This window comes from Lissotriton vulgaris, chromosome 2_2 (genome assembly GCF_964263255.1).
Source record: "Lissotriton vulgaris chromosome 2_2, aLisVul1.2, whole genome shotgun sequence".
Classification (NCBI taxonomy): Eukaryota; Metazoa; Chordata; class Amphibia; order Caudata; family Salamandridae; genus Lissotriton; species Lissotriton vulgaris.
This window is the reverse complement of record NC_141688.1, coordinates 334,258,461-334,277,072: the sequence shown is the minus strand read 5'-3', so window position 1 is coordinate 334,277,072 and position 18,612 is coordinate 334,258,461. Positions and strand designations below refer to the sequence as shown.

The window sequence follows — 18,612 nt, the reverse complement described above, 5'->3', positions numbered from 1 at the left end:
GCCTGCTGTGTGCCTCCTGTGTACCTGCTGTGTGCCTGCTGTATGTCTCCTTTGTGCCTGCTGTGTTCCTCCTGTACGCCTGCTGTGTGTCTCCTGTGCACCTCCTCTGTGCCTGCTGTGTGCCTGCTGTGTGCCTGTCGTGTGTCTGCTGTGTGCATGCTGTGTGCCTGCTCTGTTCCCGCTGTGTGCCTGCTGTGCGCTTGCTCTGTTCCCGCTGTGTGCCTGCTGTGCGCCTGCTGTGTGCATCCTGTGCACCTGCTGTGTGCCTTCTGAGTGCCTCCTGTGTGCCTGCTGTGTGCCTGCTGTGTGCCTGCTGTGCGCCTGATGTGCGCCTGCTGTGTGCATCCTGTGCACCTGCTGTGTGCCTGCTGTGTGCCTGCTGAGTGCCTCCTGTGTGCCTGCTGAGTGCATCCTGTGTGCCTGCTGTGTGCCTTCTGAGTGCCTCCTGTGTGCCTGCTGTGTGCCTGCTGTGCGCCTGCTGTGCGCCTGCTGTGTGCATCCTGTGCACCTGCTGTGTGCCTGCTGTGTGCCTGCTGTGTGCCTGTTGAGTGCCTCCTGTGTAACTCCTGTAAGCCTGCTGTGCGCCTGCTGTGCGCCTGCTGTGCGCCTGCTGTGCACCTGCTGTGTGCCTGCTGTGTGTCTCCTTTGTGCCTGCTGTGTGCCTCCTGTGTACCTGCTGTGTGCCTGCTGAGTGCCTCCTGTGTGCCTGCAGTGTGCCTGCTATGTGTCTGCTGTGTGCCTCCTATGTGCCTGCTGTGTGCCTGCTGTGCGCCTGCTGTGCGCCTGCTGTGTGCCTGCTGTGTGCCTCCTGTGTACCAGATGTGTGCCTCCTGTGTGCCTGCTGTGTGCCTGCAGTGTGCCTGCTATGTGCCAGCTGTGTGCCTCCTGTGTGCCTGCTGTGTGTCTGCTGTGTGCCTGCTGTGTGCCTCCTGTGTACCTGCTGTGTGCCTGCTGTGTGTCTCCTTTGTGCCTGCTGTGTTCCTCCTGTACGCCTGCTGTGTGTCTCCTGTGCACATCCTGTGTGCCTGCTGTGTACCTCCTGTGTGCCTGCTGTGTGCCTGTCGTGTGTCTGCTGTGTGCCTGCTGTGTGCCTGCTCTGTTCCCGCTGTGTGCCTGCTGTGCGCTTGCTCTGTTCCCTCTGTGTGCCTGCTGTGCGCCTGCTGTGAGCATCCTGTGCACCTGCTGTGTGCCTGCTGAGTGCCTGCTGTGTGCCTGCTGAGTGCCTCCTGTGTGCCTGCAGTGTGCCTGCTGAGTGCCTCCTGTGTGCCTGCTGTGTGCCTGCTGTGCGCCTGCTGTGTGCATCCTGTGCACCTGCTGTGTTCCTGCTGTGTGCGTGCTGTGTGCCTTTTGAGTGCCTCCTGTGTGCCTGCTGTGTGCCTGCTGTGCGCCCGCTGTGTGCCTGCTGTGCGCCTGCGGTGTGCATCCTGTGCACCTGCTGTGTGCCTGCTGAGTGCCTGCTGTGTGCCTGCTGAGTGCCTCCTGTGTGCCTGCTGTGTGCCTGCTGAGTGCCTCCTGTGTGCCTTCTGTGTGCCTGCTGTGTGCCTTCTGTGCGCCTGCTGTGTGAATCCTGTGCACCTGCTGTGTGCCAGCAGTGTGCCTGTTGAGTGCCTGCTGTGTGCGTGCTGTGTGCCTGTTGAGTGCCTCCTGTGTGCCTGCTGTGTGCCTGCTGTGCGCCCGCTGTGTGCCTGCTGTGAGCCTGCTGTGTGCATCCTGTGCACCTGCTATGTGCCTGCTGAGTGCCTCCTGTGTGCCTGCTGAGTGCCTCCTGTGTTCCTGCAGTGTGCCTGCTGAGTGCCTCCTGTGTTCCTCCTGTGCGCCTGCTGTGTGTCTCCTGTGTGCCTGCTGTTTGCCTCCTGTGTGCCTGCTGTGCTCCTGCTCTGTGCCTCCTGTGTGCCTGCCTTGTGCCTCCTGTGTGACTGCTGTGTACCTGCTGTGTGCCTGCTGTGTGCCTGCTGTGTGCCTGCTGTGTCCTACGCTGTGCCTGCTGTGTGCCTCCTTTGTGCCTGTTGTGCGCCTGCTTTGTGCCTGCGGTGTGCCTCCTGTGTGCCTCCTGTGTGCCTGCTGTGCGCCTGCCGTGCGCCTGTGGTGTACCTGCTGTGTACCTGCGGTGTGCCTCCTATGTACCTGCTATGTGCCTCCTGTGTGCCTGCGGTGTGCCTCCTGTGCCTCCTGTGCCTGCTGTGTGCCCGCTGTGCCTGCTGTGTGCCCGCTGTGCCTGCTGTGTGCCTCCTGTGTGCCTGCGGTGTGCCTCCTGTGCCTGCTGTGTGCCCGCTGTACCTGCTGTGTGGCGGCTGTGCCTGCTGTGTGCCTCCTGTGTGCCTGCGGTGTGCCTCCTGTGCCTGTTGTGTGCCCGCTGTGCCTGCTGTGTGCTTTTCTTTTCTCTCTTTCTTCAGTGCCCTGCTGGTGGGTCTTGTTAGGGATTCCACTCTCTTACTGAATTGTCTTTAAAATACCTCAAGTGTGCTGTTGTAACTGCACTGCTGGTCGCTTCCTCCAAGCCACAATGTACCTTAACTTGAGCTCCGGCTGTTGCTGTTTCTCCACCTGCTCCCTTGTGCATGTTTCATTGCTGTCCTCTTACATCTGGGCTCTCGATCACTCTGCTTCTCGTTATTGGGACACGGTAACCTCTGCAAATATTGTTTTTTTTCTGCTTCCTTGTAATACCAGGCCCCCTCATCACCGCCAGCATCTGTAAAGCCAAAGAAATGGAGGAAAATTGGGCCTTGGACACTGAGCAGCACGAAGGCAGACACAGGGGGACGCGAGCACCAAGTGAGTAAAAGTACAGCATTTCTGAGGCATGTCCTTTCTGCACCAGACGGACACTCATACGGATACACATGTGCACATGACGGACACTCACGCAGATACACATGTGCACTAAACGGACACTCGGACAGATACACATGTGCACCAGACGGACACTCGCAGAAGCGGTCGCTCCTCCTCACGCTGCTTTCCCGATCTTCATTCTGGTATCGTGACCACAAGACCACTGCCTGCATTTAACTGCGCTTGAATTTCTGAATAATTTTCCTTCGTGAGCCAGATCGCCACTTATCGCTTCATTACCTGATAAATTGTGCTGATTAACATAGTAGCGTCGCGCTAGTCTCAATTGTGCTGATTAGCATATTAGCGTAGCGCTAGCCTCCCATAGCGCGCTGCATCGCTCTGCTTTCTTTGTGCTGCCTGCATTTAACTTTATGCTTAATTGTATCCTGTGCCGGTCCCACTAGCATTGTCATAGCGTTTTTACACACTTTGTGCCCCAACCCTGCATTGAATTTGGCCGACTGCCATCTTGTTTTGGTTGTTGTTGTTTTGCCTTCCCTCCCCGGATCTCCACCCGCCTCCCGCCTCCCAGCTGCTCCGCCCTCGCCCCTCCCCTCTACTTTCTACATATGACAGATGCTTTTTGCGCGCAGCGTTCACGCGCAGCGGTCGCGCCCCTTGCGGGCCGAAGGTGCGCCAAAGGTAAGCCCGTCTACGCCCGTCCGCGCCTGGACCGCGCCCAGCGCCAGACCCCCTGCCCCCGCAAACCGCACTCCTCCCGCACTATGTATGACGCCGCCACCCTCTTAGCCCTCAACCCCGGACGCACTCCACGATGCTACGAAGCTGCCCCAGGACGTTCCCATGGTCCCTTCGCCTGCCACTCCTGCAAGTTTGCCTGCATCAAGACCTACACCAAAACCTCTTCCCCTAGACACAGCTCCGACTCTAACCACCTGAAGTGCATCCTACTAAACACCCGCTCGATCCACAGACATGCCACTGAACTCTGGGACCTACTCGACACTGCTTCACCGGACATCGCCTTCCTTACAGAAACCTGGATGAACGCTTCATCAGCGCCCGACATCGCCATAGCCATCCCGGACGCCTACAAGATCATCCGAAAAGACCGCACCAACCAAACAGGAGGAGGCATCGCCATCGTCCATAAGAACACCATCAGAATCACGACCAGCTTCGACGACAACCTTGCAACCGCCGAACACCTCCACTTTCAGATCCACACCGACCCCAGAACCACGCTTAGAGGCACCCTCATCTACAGACCGCCAGGAACCCGTCAACAATTCAGCGAAGACATCACTGACTTCATCAGCCAACATGCCCTCGCCTCCGAGAACTACATTCTACTGGGAGACCTCAACTTCCACCTGGAAAAGAAAAATGACAGCAACACCACCACCCTTCTGGACAACCTGGCCAATCTTGGTCTCAAACAACTTGTTGACACCCCCACCCATATAGCCGGACATATGCTCGACCCAATCTTCACCTCCAGCAAGCACATCTCCTTCGATCACACCACAGCTCTCCATTGGACGGACCACAGCTGTGTTCACTTCAGCTACAAAACTACCTCGACCCACAACCGCCTACAACCTATTCCATGAAGAAACTGGAAAAAAATCACCACCGACCAACTCCTCACATCGCTCAAACAAAACCTTCCCGCCCTATCATCGGACCCAAACCAAGCGGCCACCAAACTCAAACAATGGATCACTCACAGCGCTGACGAACTAGCACCCTGGAAAAACCACCAAACCAAACAGGGCAGCAAAAAGGCCCCCTGGTTCAACGAGGACCTTAAGAAATCCAAGAAACTATGCCGTACTCTCTAGAAAACATGGGGAAAAAAACAACCACTGACAACCTGACCACCTTCAAGACAGCCACCCGCAAACACCACCAATTAATCCGATCTACCAAGAAGTCAGCATTCAAGGATCGACTCGACAACAACGCCCAAAACAGCAAGGAGCTATTCAACATCGTCAAAGAATTTACCAACCCCACCACAGCCTCAAACAACATTACTCCCTCCCAAGAACTCTTCGACTCGTTATCCTCTTTCTTCTACAACAAAATCGCCGACATACATAACAGCTTTGAGAACATTTCCAAAGAACAGTCCACTCCACCCACCTCCGAACCTGAACCGCCCTCTAACATCCTTAACGCCTGGAACCCAATCACCACTGAAGACACCATCCGCCTAATGAACTCCATCCATTCAGGCTCGCCAACCGACCCCTGCCCCCACCACATCTTCAACAAAGCAGACTCCATCATCGCACCCCATCTCCGTGATGTCATCAACTGCTCCTTCAACTCCGCTACCTTTCCAGAAAGCTGGAAAGACGCCGAACTCAACGCCCTCTTAAAGAAACCCACAGCGGACCCCTCTGAACTTAAGAACTACCGCCCCATCTCCCTCCTCCCATTCCCTGCCAAAGTCATTGAGAAAGCCGTCAATAGACAGCTCGCCGCCTTCCTTGAATCCAACAACTCCCTCGATTCCTCACAGTCCGGCTTTCGGGCCAAACACAGCACCAAAACCGCCCTCATCGCAGCAACAGACGATATTCGAACACTACTGGACAACGGAGAAACAGTTGCCCTCATCCTACTCGACCTTTCCGCCGCCTTCGACACAGTCTGTCATAGCACCCTCATACAACGCCTCAGCAACATCGGCATACAAGGAAAAGCCTTGGACTGGATCATCTCGTTCCTCACCGGGAGAACCCAGAGAGTCCGACTCCCCCCATTCATATCAGAGGCCACCTAAGTCATCTGCGGAGTACCACAAGGATCATCACTCAGTCCCACCCTTTTCAACGTTTACATGAGTCCCCTCGCATCCATCGCGCTACAACACAACCTCAACATCATCTCCTACGCAGACGACACCCAACTGATCCTTTCCCTTACCAAAGACCCTAACACCGCCAAAACCAATCTTCATGAAGGTATGAAAGAAGTATCTGAATGGAGGAAAAACAGCCGACTAAAACTTAACTCAAACTAAACGGAAGTCCTCATCCTAGGATCATCCCCCTCTGCCTGGGACGACTCATGGTGGCCATCGACCCTGGGCACGGCACCCATACCCACAGACCACGCACGGTGGAGAAGTGTGGCTCACTGGTTAGAGCAACAACGATAGGGAGCGCGAACGTCACGCTCCACTCCAAAATGCACTGCAGTTATAGGATACTCGATCCAAACTCATATTATTCCATTTGTCCATTTTCAATGTTAATCCGTGTTTTAATCAAAACATGTTTTATCTAGTTTTTTTCACTTTTTCTTGCGCTCAATATCCACATATGTAACTAATTGCGTTTTTTGGAAACTTTACGTATCAACATGCGCCAATCCAGGCTTCTTTGTGAATACAAATCCGACACAACAAGTAGTTCCAAGCAGCTTCTTTATTCTTAACCCAATGCATTTCGGGCACTTTTTGCCCTTCATCTGGGGTAGCTGAAAATTACAAAGAAGTCCATTAATATTAATAATAATAACCTCCCCTCAATTTAAATTAATACATATAGCATTGCTCGACTATAACAACTTGTTTAAAAATGCATTGCATCAATTAAGTTACCAAGTTCACAACCTTCGATGCCTCAGGTTACTTATTTTGCTTAAAGAAACACAATTACAGCCGGGATGAATTTAAACGCCAATGTAACAAGCTGAGTTCTGTTATTTGGTTAGTTTGTTCATGGTTGCACAAAATGTAATACCAGGTATTTCTCGAGGCGTATTAAACTCTCACTATTTCTTAGTGTTAGCATGTTCATATGCTCAATAAAAGCCAAATGCTTTCTTCATCTTAACGTGCTTAGTATTTATCTGCCCCACTCTTATCAATGCGCCGAGCGTACCTGCTCTCGTATTTCTTATCCTCCCAAGGCAGGAATGAGTCCAAGCTTCAAAAACAAGCTCTCCCACTAGCAGCTTAGCCGTTAGCCTAATGAATGCTCCACCCTACAGGTGCTGCCAATAAAAATGCGTTTAACACACCCTATGTTTCTTGTAAACTTCTAATCTAATGGACTTCTTTGTAATTTTCAGCTACCCCAGATGAAGGGCAAAAAGTGCCCGAAATGCATTGGGTTAAGAATAAAGAAGCTGCTTGGAACTACTTGTTGTGTCGGATTTGTATTCACAAAGAAGCCTGGATTGGCGCATGTTGATACGTAAAGTTTCCAAAAAACGCAATTAGTTACATATGTGGATATTGAGCGCAAGAAAAAGTGAAAAAAACTAGATAAAACATGTTTTGATTAAAACACGGATTAACATTGAAAATGGACAAATGGAATAATATGAGTTTGGATCGAGTATCCTATAACTGCAGTGCATTTTGGAGTGGAGCGTGACGTTCGCGCTCCCTATCGTTGTTGTTTATGCAAAGTGCATGATGGTGAGGCACAATCCAGTTTGCACGCAAAGGCAAAAGGAAATGACACAAATTCGGTTGCAATCGAATAGAAAAGAAAAAAAACATGGTGTGCATACCACTTCATTCATTGTCACTGGTTAGAGCAGGCAGACCCTGAAGCAGAGGTCAGACCTGGGACCAGGGTTCGATTCCCGACGCGGCAGGGTGTTGAGCTCAAATGTCCACGGACTCGATAATTCTCGCTTCGGTGCCTGATGGGTTCACACTCTGCAACTCTGGGCATTAAGCTTGCTTAATCTCCACAACGGCCCCCCCCGCGGCGGGATGCCTGGCTTTCACCTTGGGGATGCCCTGTAGGGGCTATCTCACAGGGGAAAACCAGGACGGGTTCCCAAGGCAAGCGCGGAGATACCCCTTCGGGGGTCGATTCTGGCGCTATATAAGAAATACAATAATAATAATAATAATAATACGTAACCTAGGCTTCATCCTAGACTCCTCCCTCTCGATGACCAGACAAGTCAACGCCGTCTCATCCTCTTGCTTCAACGTACTTCGTATGCTCAAAAAAATCTTTTGTTGGATCCCCACCGAAACTAGAAAGGCGGTCACCCACGCACTGGTCACCAGCCGACTGGACTATGGAAACACCCTATACGCCGGAACCACATCCAAATTACAGAAAAAACTCCAACGCATCAGCCAGACTCATATTGGACATCCCGCGCCAAGCTCACATTTCCGGTCACCCCAAAGACCTCCATTGGCTTCCCGTCAACAAGAGAATAACGTTCCGTCTCCTCACCCACGCACACAAGGCCCTCAACAAACTAGGACCCGAATGCCTCAACACTCGACTGTCCTTCTACACACCGACCCGCCAACTAAGATCCTCCAATCAAGCCCTCGCCGCAGTTCCGCGCATCCACAGATCCACCATGGGAGGAAGATCCTTCTCCTACTTGGCGGCCAAGACCTGGAATTCTCTCCCCACTCACCTCCGCCTTACCCAGAACCACATTTCCTTCAGGAAGGAACTTAAAACCTGGCTATTCGACAGATAATGCCCCCCTCCCCCAAGCGTCTTGAGACCCTCTGGGTGAGTAGTGCGCTATACAAATTCCTGAACTTGAACTTGAACATGTGCACCAGACGGACACTCCCACAGATACACATGTGCACTAAACAGACACTCGGACAGATACACATGTGCACCAGACGGACACTCGCAGATACACATGTGCACCAGACGGACACTCCCACAGATACACATGTGCACCAGACGGACACTCCCACAGATACACATGTGCACCAGACGGACACTCGCAGATACACATGTGCACCAGACGGACACTCCCACAGATACACATGTGCACCAGACGGACACTCGCAGATACACATGTGCACCAGACGGACACTCCCACAGATACACATGTGCACTAAACGGACACTCCCACAGATACACATGTGCACCAGAAGGACACTCACACGGATACACATGTGCACTAAACGGACACTCGGACAGATACACATGTGCACCAGAAGGACACTCACACGGATACACATGTGCACTAAACGGACACTCGGACAGATACACATGTGCACCAGAAAGATCCTCACACAGTGTCGTCTAACAATTGAAGGTACATTAAAGCTGGTCTGAGCTGTAAAAAGCCCTTTCCCCTCAATAGAGGGGTTAAAAACCTCCTCCTAATGTCATTGTAAAAATCACAAAACATAATAATAATAACATTCTCTTGACCCAAGAAAAAGGGGGTGTTTACAATGCCCAACATTTTGACCTATCCTTTAAGATTTCAACAGACATTAAAGCGTTCCAGGCCTCTGATTTAATTTAATTTTTGCGGGTATATACCGCTAGTTTATAATGCTTCCTGAGATTAACTATCTGCTCCCTGTCTCTTAGTTTATTTTTCAGGGCTTGTAGTAGATTTTGATGGGCCCTAGAGCATTTTGCGTCAAACCACCTTTCACCTAAATTAAATCTGGGCTTAGTTGTAACGGTCAAATCAGTTGCAACCTGGCTGCAGAAGGACACTCACACAGATACACATGTTCACCAGAAGGACGCACATAGATACACATGTGCACTAAACTAACACTCACACAGATACACATGTGCACCAGATGGACACTCACACAGATACACATGTGCACCAGAAGGACACTCGCACAGATACACATGTGCACCAGATGGACACTCACACAGATACACATGTGCACCAGAAGGACACTTGCACAGTTACACATGTGCACCAGAAGGACACTCGCACAGATACACATGTGCACTAAACGGACACTCGGACAGATATACATGTGCACCAGACGGACACTCACACATATACACATGTGCACCAGATGGACACTCACACGGATACACATGTGCACTAAATGGACACTCGGACAGATACACATGTGCACCAGACGGACACTCACACAGATACACATGTGCACCAGTAGGACACTCGCAGATACACATGTGCACTAAACGAACACTCACACAGATACACATGTGCACCAGAAGGACACTTGCACAGATACACATGTGCACTAAACGGACACTCGGACATATATACATGTGCACCAGACGGACACTCAAACAGATACACATGTGCACTAAATGGACACTCGGACAGATACACATGTGCACCAGACGGACAGTTCAAGTTCAAGTTCAGTGATTTGTATAGCGCACTACTCACCCAGAGGGTCTCAAGGCGCTTGAGGGAGGGTGGGTGCATTACTTATCGAATAGCCAGGTTTTTAGCTGTTTTCTAAATGATAGGTGGTTCTGTGTAAGTCGGAGGTGAGTGGGGAGAGAATTCCAGGTTTTAGCCGCTAAGTAGGAGAAAGATCTTCCTCCCATGGTGGATTTATTGATGCGCGGAATAGTGGCGAGGGCTTGATTGGATGAACGTAGTTGGCGGGTGGGTGTGTAGAAGGACAGTCGTTTGTTGAGGCATTCGGGTCCTAGGTCGTAGAGGGCCTTGTGTGCGTGGGTGAGGAGACGGAATGTTATTCTCTTGTTAACGGGAAGCCAGTGAAGATCTTTCAGGTGCCCGGAGATGTGAGCTTGACGGGGGATGTCCAGTATGAGTCTGGCTGAGGCGTTTTGGATGCGTTGGAGTTTTTTCTGTAGTTTGGCTGTGGTTCCGGCGTAAAGGGTGTTTCCATAATCTAGTCGGCTAGTGACTAGTACGTGGGTGACTGTCTTTCTTGTTTCGGTGGGGAGCCAGCGGAAGATTTTTTTGAGCATGCGTAGGATGTTGAAGCATGATGATGAGACGGCGTTAACTTGTTTGGTCATCGAGAGGGAGGAATCTAGGATGAATCCCATGTTACGTGCGTGATCTGTAGGTATTTGTGCTATGCCAGGGACGGTGGCCACCATGAGTCGTCCCATGCAGAGGGGGATGATCCTAAGATGAGGACTTCCGTTTTGTCCGAGTTTAGTTTTAAACGGCTGTTCTTCATCCATTCGGCTACTTCTTTCATTCCTTTGTGTAGATTGGTTTTGGCGGTGTTAGGGTCTTTGGTGAGGGAGAGGATTAGCTGGGTGTCGTCCGCGTAGGAGATGATGTTGAGGTTGTGTTGTCGCGCGATGGATGCGAGGGGACTCATGTATACGTTAAAGAGGGTGGGACTGAGTGATGATCCTTGCGGTACGCCGCAGATGACTTCGGTGGCCTCTGATCTAAAAGGGGGGAGGCGGACTCTCTGGGTTCTTCCGGCGAGGAACGAGATGATCCAGTCCAACGCTTTCCCTTGTATTCCGACGTCGCTGAGGCGTTGTATGAGGGTGCTATGACAGACTGTGTCGAAGGCGGCGGAGAGGTCAAGTAGGATGAGGGCAACTGTTTCTCCGTTGTCCAGTAGCGTTCGGATGTCGTCTGTAGCAGCGATGAGGGCGGTTTCGGTGCTGTGTTTGGCTCGGAAGCCGGACTGTGAGGGGTCGAGTGAATTGTTGGATTCGAGGAAGGCGGCGAGCTGACTATTGACTGCTTTCTCGATGACTTTGGGCGGGAAGGGGAGGAGAGAGATGGGGCGGTAGTTCTTAAGTTCAGAGGGGTCCGCTGTGGGTTTCTTAAGAAGGGCGCTGAGTTCGGCATGTTTCCGGCTTTCTGGGAAGGTAGTGGATTTGAAGAAGCAGTTGATGACATCGCGGAGATGGGGTGCGATGATGGAGTCTGCTTTGTTGAAGATGTGGTGGGGGCATGGGCCAGTTGGTGAACCTGAGTGGATGGAGTTCATTAGACGGATGGTGTCTTCAGTAGTGATTGGGTTCCAGACGCAAAGGTTGTGAGAGTGCTGTTTTTGTTCGGAGGTGGGTGGAGTGGGTTGTTCTTCGGGCAGGTTTTCAAAGCTGTTATGAATGTCAGCGATTTTGTTGTGGAAGAGAGAGGATAGAGAGTCGCAGAGGTCTTGGGAGGGAGTGATGTCGTTGGTGCCGGCGGTGAGTTTGGTAAATTCTTTGACGAAGTTGAATAATTCCTTGCTGTTGTGGGCGTTGTTGTGTAGTCGATCCCTGAATGCTGATTTCTTGGTGGATCGGATCAATTGGTGGTGTTTGCGGGTGGCGTCCTTGAAGGTGGTAAGGTTGTTAGTGGTTGGGTTTTTTCTCCAGGTTTTCTCGAGGGTACGACATAATTTCTTGGATTTCTTAAGGTTATCATTGAACCAGGGGGCCTTTTTGCTAACTTGTTTGATCTGGTGATTTTTCAAGGGTGCTAATTCGTCAGCGCTGTGGGTGATCCATTGTGTGAGTTTGGTTGCAGCTTGGTTAGGGTCCGATGATATGGCGGGGGGTTTTGGTTGAGCGATGTGAAGAGTTGGTCGGTGGTGACTTTGTTCCAGTTCCTTCGAGGAATAGGTTGTGGTGGGATGTGGGTCGTGGTCTTTTTGTAGCTGAAGTGAACGTAGCTATGGTCCGTCCAATGGAGATCTGTGATGTGATCGAAGGAGATGTGTTTGCTGGAGGTGAAGATAGGGTCTAGTGTGTGACCAGCTGAGTGGGTGGGGGTGTCAACAAGTTGTTTGAGTCCGAGATTGGCCAGGTTGTCCAGAAGGGAGGTGGTGTTGCTGTCGTTATTTTTTTCCAGGTGGAAGTTGAGGTCTCCCAGTAGAATGTAGTTCTCGGAGGTGAGGGTATGTGGGCTGATGAAGTCAGTGATGTCTTCGTTGAATTGTGTGCGGGTTCCTGGTGGTCTGTAGATGAGGGTGCCTCTTAGTGTGGTCCTGGGGTCGGTGTGGATCTGGAAATGAAGGTGTTCGGCGGTCGCGAGATTATCGTCGGAGCTGGTCGTGATTCGGATGGTGTTCTTATGGACGATGGCGATGCCTCCTCCTGTTTGATTGGTGCGGTCTTTTCGGATGATCGTGTAAGCGTCTGGGATGGCTATGGCGATGTCGGGCGCTGAAGATGCGTTCATCCAAGTTTCTCTATATCTTCCTCCAATTGGTAGATTTATGGGAAAGGGAATATTGTTTATCAGTTAAATTGAGCTACTGTAAAAACTAGGGAATGGGGTGGCCTCCATGGAATCAGTTAACCAACCATGGCCTGGCTGGGAGGCTTTATGTATGGTTATAGCAGTCGTTGGCAGTCTCACGTGACCATGAACTCGGGTTTGGATGCATCCTACTCAAGAAGGGTGACAGAGGCACCATACCAGTCCTCACCCCTGATCAAGGAGTTGGTGCCAATTAGATCTGGTATAGGCGTTTGCCTCAACAGGACAATAAGGTATTCAAGGGTAAACTTTCTAGATCGCTACGAATGCACTTAGGCTGTACATTACTCCTCTTGATGCGTCCTACTGTTATTATCGTAACCAGGTACGAAAGGTACGCATCAGAACTGTGTTTTGCTACTACTTCTATATCTGTTGTATTCTAAATGATTTACGACATGTAACTGTAAAGCGCTCTGATACCCATGGGTCATGTTCACGCTATATAAAACTCAGAATAAATCAATAAAAACTTACACCACAGGTGGGGCTGAAGAGCTTTCACGGCCCCCTGTTTCTGACTCATGCTTCTCGCAGGGCTTTCACTCACCTTAGGGTTTTATTTGTCTATCTTACCCCAGGAGATGTTAGTCTCCTGCTCTCACTCATATGAGCCTAGGGAGCCATAGCTTGTCTCCGGCAGCAACACACTGTGTGTTTCAGTAACACAATTCTATGTTCCTCATCACTATCTGACATCTTTCTTTAACCTGCCTTTTATCCCGGTAGGAACGACCTTCATTCCGCTGTGAAAGTTTATTCTGGCGGCTGTGGCTTCGTTGGTGATGGAGAGGATCAGCCGGGTGTCGTTGGCGTAGGAGATGATGTTGAGTCTGTGGTTTCTGACGATGGCCGCAAGGGGGGCCATGTAGACGTTGAAGAGGGTGGGGCTCGGAGAGGAGCCCTGGGCACTCCGCAGCTGATCTATGTAGGTTGGAGCATTGATGGTCTTTTCATTACCCTTGGCTGGGAAGGAGATGAGGGAGATAGGTCTGAAGTTCTTGAGGTCCGTCGGGGTTGGCGGATGGCTTCTTCAGCAGCGGGTTGATCTTGCCGTGTTTCCAGCCATCGGGGAAGGTGGCGATTTCGCTGGAGCAGTTGATGGTACGGCGAAGCTCGGGGGCAATGAAGGCGGCTGCTCTATGGAAGATGTGATATGCGCAAGGATCCGATGGAGCTCCTGAGTGGATGCTCTTTATGTTCTTGAGTGTCTCGTCTGCGGTGAGCGGACTCCAGTTGAGCACGATCTGCTGGCAATGTGGCAGGGTCTTCGGTGTTTAAGCTGTCGTAGATCGGCTTGATCTAGTAGTAGAAGAAGGAGCCAAGTTTGTTGCAGAGGTCTTAGGAGGGTGGGACGTCTGTGGTCCTTGAAGATAGCTAAGAGTTATTTGCTGTTGTGCGCGTTTGTGTTGATTTTGTCTTTGAGGGACATTTACCTTGAGGTTTTTAGACAAGGTGGTGTGCGTTGGCTGCAGTTTTGAAGGTTGCGTTTGTTTCTAGGGTTTTGTTGTTCCTCCATCTCTTCTCGAGTCGTCTGCAGGTGAGTCTGGACTCGTGGAGGACAGAAGTGAACCAGCTGGCTGTCTTGGAGTGTTGTTTGCTTGGTGTTTTCTTGAGGGGTGCCAGAGTGTCGGCACAGTTGGAGATCCATTGATGAAGGTTGCGTGCTGCAGTGTTGACATTTGTTGGTCTGGAAGGTGTGGTTGTGCTGAGGAAGTCGACGAGAAGTTCTTCGGTGGCCTTGTTCCAGCTACAACGGTGGCAGTGAGGGTGGTGGTGAAGGGTGGGAGTGGCGAAGGCGAAGTGCACGCAGTGGTTGTTGGTCCAGAGGAGTTCAGTGGTGTGGCTGTAGGTGATTTTCCCTTTGACGGAGAAGATAGGGTCGAGTGTGTGTCCGGCTGTGTGCGTTGGTGCGGTGACTAGCTGCTTGAGTCCGATGTTGGCGAGGTTTTCCAGTAGGGAGGAGTAGTTCTGGTCACTGGGGTTGTCCAGGTGAAAGTTGAGGGCTCCAATTAGCATGTAATCGGTTGATGTGAGAGCCTGGGATGCGATCAGATTTATGAGGAGGGGCTGTAGATGAGGGTGCCGCGGAGTGTAGTTTTGGGATTGATCTGAATCTGAAAGTGGAGGTGTTCCATGGTTGTCGTAGGGTCTTTCGAGTGTCTGGTCAATCGGAGCGTGTTCTTGTGGATGATGGTGATGCCTCCTCTTTGTCTGTTTGCACTGTCCTTGCGGCTGATTTTGTAGCCGTTGGGGATGACGGTGGCGATGTCTGTTCCAAAACAGGGGTTGGTTCAGGTATTCGTGAAGAAAGCAATGTCAGGAGAGGTGGTGTCAAGGAGGTCCCAGATTTCTGTGGTGTGTTTGTGGGAGAGCGCTTGAGGAGGATGCAGTTGAGCCGGTCAGTGATGTTGGTTGGCTGGGCTGCGAGAGGAGCTGGCGTGTTGGCGTGGGTGAAGGTGGTGCTGCATTTCCGGCAGGTGAATGGTCCTCAGGTCTCCTGCGAGGCGGCGGGCGGTGTGGAATCCTAAGTTGCTTATCATGAGAAAGGTGACTCGACATGTCCCAGTATAGAAATATGTGTTTGGTAAAAAGCCATGGCTGCTCACAGTTTCACACGTGGCATCACCCCTCACAGCCAGGCATTAACTAACATCCTATTTTACTAATAGGAACTTATGTGACCAGAAGATAGGTTAGGACATCGGTCAAAATACCTGGAAGACTAAAGACCACACAAGTTGAACACCACCACAACAATTCAAGGGGGCGTGTACTCTTTTCTTCTCAACAAAAATGTCTGAATAAAGATGCAGATTGGCATCAGCAAGAACAGGTCAGTTGGCATCAGCAGGATGAAGGGTGCGGATGTTATGCAGCCAATATATAAATAGAAATTGACACTCTGGCACTTTAGACATCAGATGAGTGGAAATACTTGCTAATGATGTTGCCCCGTTTCCACAATGTAGTAGTTACACCCAGTGTATAGTTGAGGAATTGTTGGTCATTTTGAGTTTGTGGAGCAGGAGTCGTGCTGGAAATGGAAAGGGCTCAAACTTCACCTTCTCACTCGTCTCTCACCTTATCTAGAGATGAAGGAAGGGCTCGGTCTGTGAGGGCGGTGCCCGAGCTGGCTCCACCCTCGGAAGCCTACGATCTGGCAGTCCACCCTGCACAAGACCAGTGGTCCTCATGCTAGAAGGGTGGATGTGGGTGAACCTCGCAAGAAACCCGTTCAATCAATTCCCCAAAATTAAGCCCCTTTTTGGGGGGTTTACACTTTGCAGAGCAGACCACCATGGCATGTTTACCGCCAATACATTAGTTTTTTATCAAATCTAGCCTGCTGCGACAGCCGGAGCACTGTCAGTGAAAATACTCTACTGTTTCACTGGAGTGCCCGACAAAGGGTGGGCAGCTCAGGCACCACAGGCGTCTCAGGCCCCACAGGCAGCTCAAGCACCACAGGCGGCTCAAGCACCACAGGCGGCTCAAGCACCACAGGCGGCTCAAGCACCACAGGCGGCTCAGGCACCACAGGCAGCTCAGGCACCACAGATGGCTCAGGCACCACAGGTTGCTCAAGCACCACAGGCGGCTCAAGCACCACAGGCGGCTCAGGCACCACAGGCGTCTAAAGCACCACAGACGGCTCAAGCACCACAGATGGCTCAGGCACCACAAGCGGCTCAGGCACCACAGGCGGCTCTGCCACCACAGGCGTCTAAGGCACCACAGACGGCTCAAGCACCACAGATGGCTCAGGCACCACAAGAGGCTCAGGCACCACAGGCAGCTCAGGCACCGCAGGCGGCTCAGGCACCAGAGGCGGCTCAGACGGCTCATATACCACAGACGGCTCAGGCACCAGTAGCAGCTCAGGCACCACAGGTGGCTCAGGAAACGCAGGCGGCTCGGCCCCCACAGACGACTCATTCCCCACAGACTGCCCAGCCACCACAGGCGGCTCGGGACCCACAGGCGGCTCGGGCACCACAGATGGCTCAGGCATCACAGGTGGCTCAGGCACCACAGGCGGCTCAGGCACCACAGGCGGCTCAGGCAGCACAGGCGGCTCAGGCAGCACAGGCGGCTCAAGCACCACAGGCGGCTCAGGCACCACAGGCGGCTCAGGCACCGCAGGCGGCTCAGGCACCACAGGCAGCTCAGGCAGCACAGGCGGCTCAGGCAGCACAGGCGGCTCAAGCACCACAGGCGGCTCAGGCACCACAGGTGGCTCAGGCACCACAGGCGGCTCAGGCACCGCAGGCGGCTCAGGCACCACAGGCGGCTCAGGCACCACAGGCGGCTCAGGCAGCACAGGCGGCTCAGGCAGCACAGGCGGCTCAGGCAGCACAGGCGGCTCAAGCACCACAGGCGGCTCAGGCACCACAGGCGGCTCAGGCACCACAGGCAGCTCAGGCACCGCAGGCGGCTCAGGCACCACAGGCGGCTCAGACGGCTCATATACCACAGACGGCTCAGGCACCAGTAGCAGCTCAGGCACCACAGGTGGCTCGGCACCACAGGCGGCTCGGGACCCACAGGCGGCTCGGGCACCACAGACGGCTCAGGCATCACTGGTGGCTCAGGCACCACAGGCGGCTCAGGCACCACAGGCGGCTCAGGCAGCACAGGCGGCTCAGGCAGCACAGGCGGCTCAAGCACCACAGGCGGCTTAGGCACCACAGGCGGCTCAGGCACCACTGGCAGCTCAGGCACCGCAGGCGGCTCACGCACTGCAGGCGGCTCAGGCACTACTGGCAGCTCAGGCACCGCAGGCGGCTCAGGCACCGCAGGCGGCACATGCACTGCAGGCGGCTCAGGCACTGCAGGCGGCTCAGGCACCACAGGCGGCTCACGCACCATAGGCGGCTCAGGGTTCCTTGCTGGAGTCTAAATGACCCCTTTAGAGTGACATAAGGGACACAAATAAAACATTTAAGCGCAGTTGTAAACCTTGTTTTTTTGTTTCTATATAACAGTTGCAACAGTAGACGACTCAGAAGATCTCAGGATGAATAAGAGGGAAGCGCTTCACATGAACAACTTGCAGGAATCGGAAGGGCTGGGGAGAGAGGAGCGTCTGAGTTCAGGTGAGCATAGAGACGAGAGTCCATCCTATGCTGGCCCTCCCTCGGTTCTGGCAGTAACTGCTCTGGACTGGTCTAGTCTGCTGCATGTGCATACCTTCACATTGAATGGGTTCATGAGCATTAGGCTGCCCCTTCAGAGACAGAGGCCACGACTCTTACTGGGACAGATGCTCTTCTGCTGTGCAGTGCACCAGACAGTGCAGCCGCTAAGACCCCTTTTATCTGTTCCTTTTCTGTATGAGTGTGAAGTTAATTTTGTTATTGTGCCATATTGTGTGGAGAAATGTGGCTCAATGGTTAGAGCAGCAGACCCTGATGCAGAGGTCTAGCCCGGGACCAGGGTTCAATTCCCCGCCTCGGCGGGTCTTGGGCTCAAAAAAATTCCACGGACCTGATAATTCTCGCCTCGGTGCCTATTTCAATCATGGAGTCCCACTCTGCCACTCTGGCCAATAGCTTGCTTAATCTCCACAACGGCCCCCACAACGCTAAGGATGCCTGGCCTCCACCTTAGGGGTGCCCAGGAGTGGACACCTCACAGGGAAAGCCAGGATGGGTTCCACAGCGGTATTCGTACAAGCGCCTTGAGACCCTTGCGGGTGAGTAGTGCGCTATACAAGTATCAATTTACATTTACATACTGTGTGTAGATGCCCTTTGCGGTGCCCCTAAAGTGGTACAAACTTCTCTCTTTGCATCACATTCAAGGCCCTTTCTTTGCTTGACGGTAACTCACTTAATATCCAACACTGTCCTAGTCCGT

The 18,612-nt window shown here is 52.4% G+C and overlaps 1 protein-coding gene across 4 annotated transcripts in view; it reads left to right on the top strand.

The window, feature by feature from the left end:
- LOC147729428 (uncharacterized) overlaps positions 1 to 18,612 on the top strand; it is a 203,135-nt gene that overhangs the window by 90,782 nt on the left and 93,741 nt on the right. For all 4 annotated transcript variants that reach the window (XM_086959769.1, XM_086959768.1, XM_086959770.1 and 1 more), the window contains exons 3-4: positions 2,671 to 2,775; positions 17,739 to 17,849. In XM_086959769.1, coding sequence (XP_086815895.1) covers positions 2,671 to 2,775; positions 17,739 to 17,849 — 216 coding nt within the window. The remainder of the gene's footprint in view (positions 1 to 2,670; positions 2,776 to 17,738; positions 17,850 to 18,612) is intronic.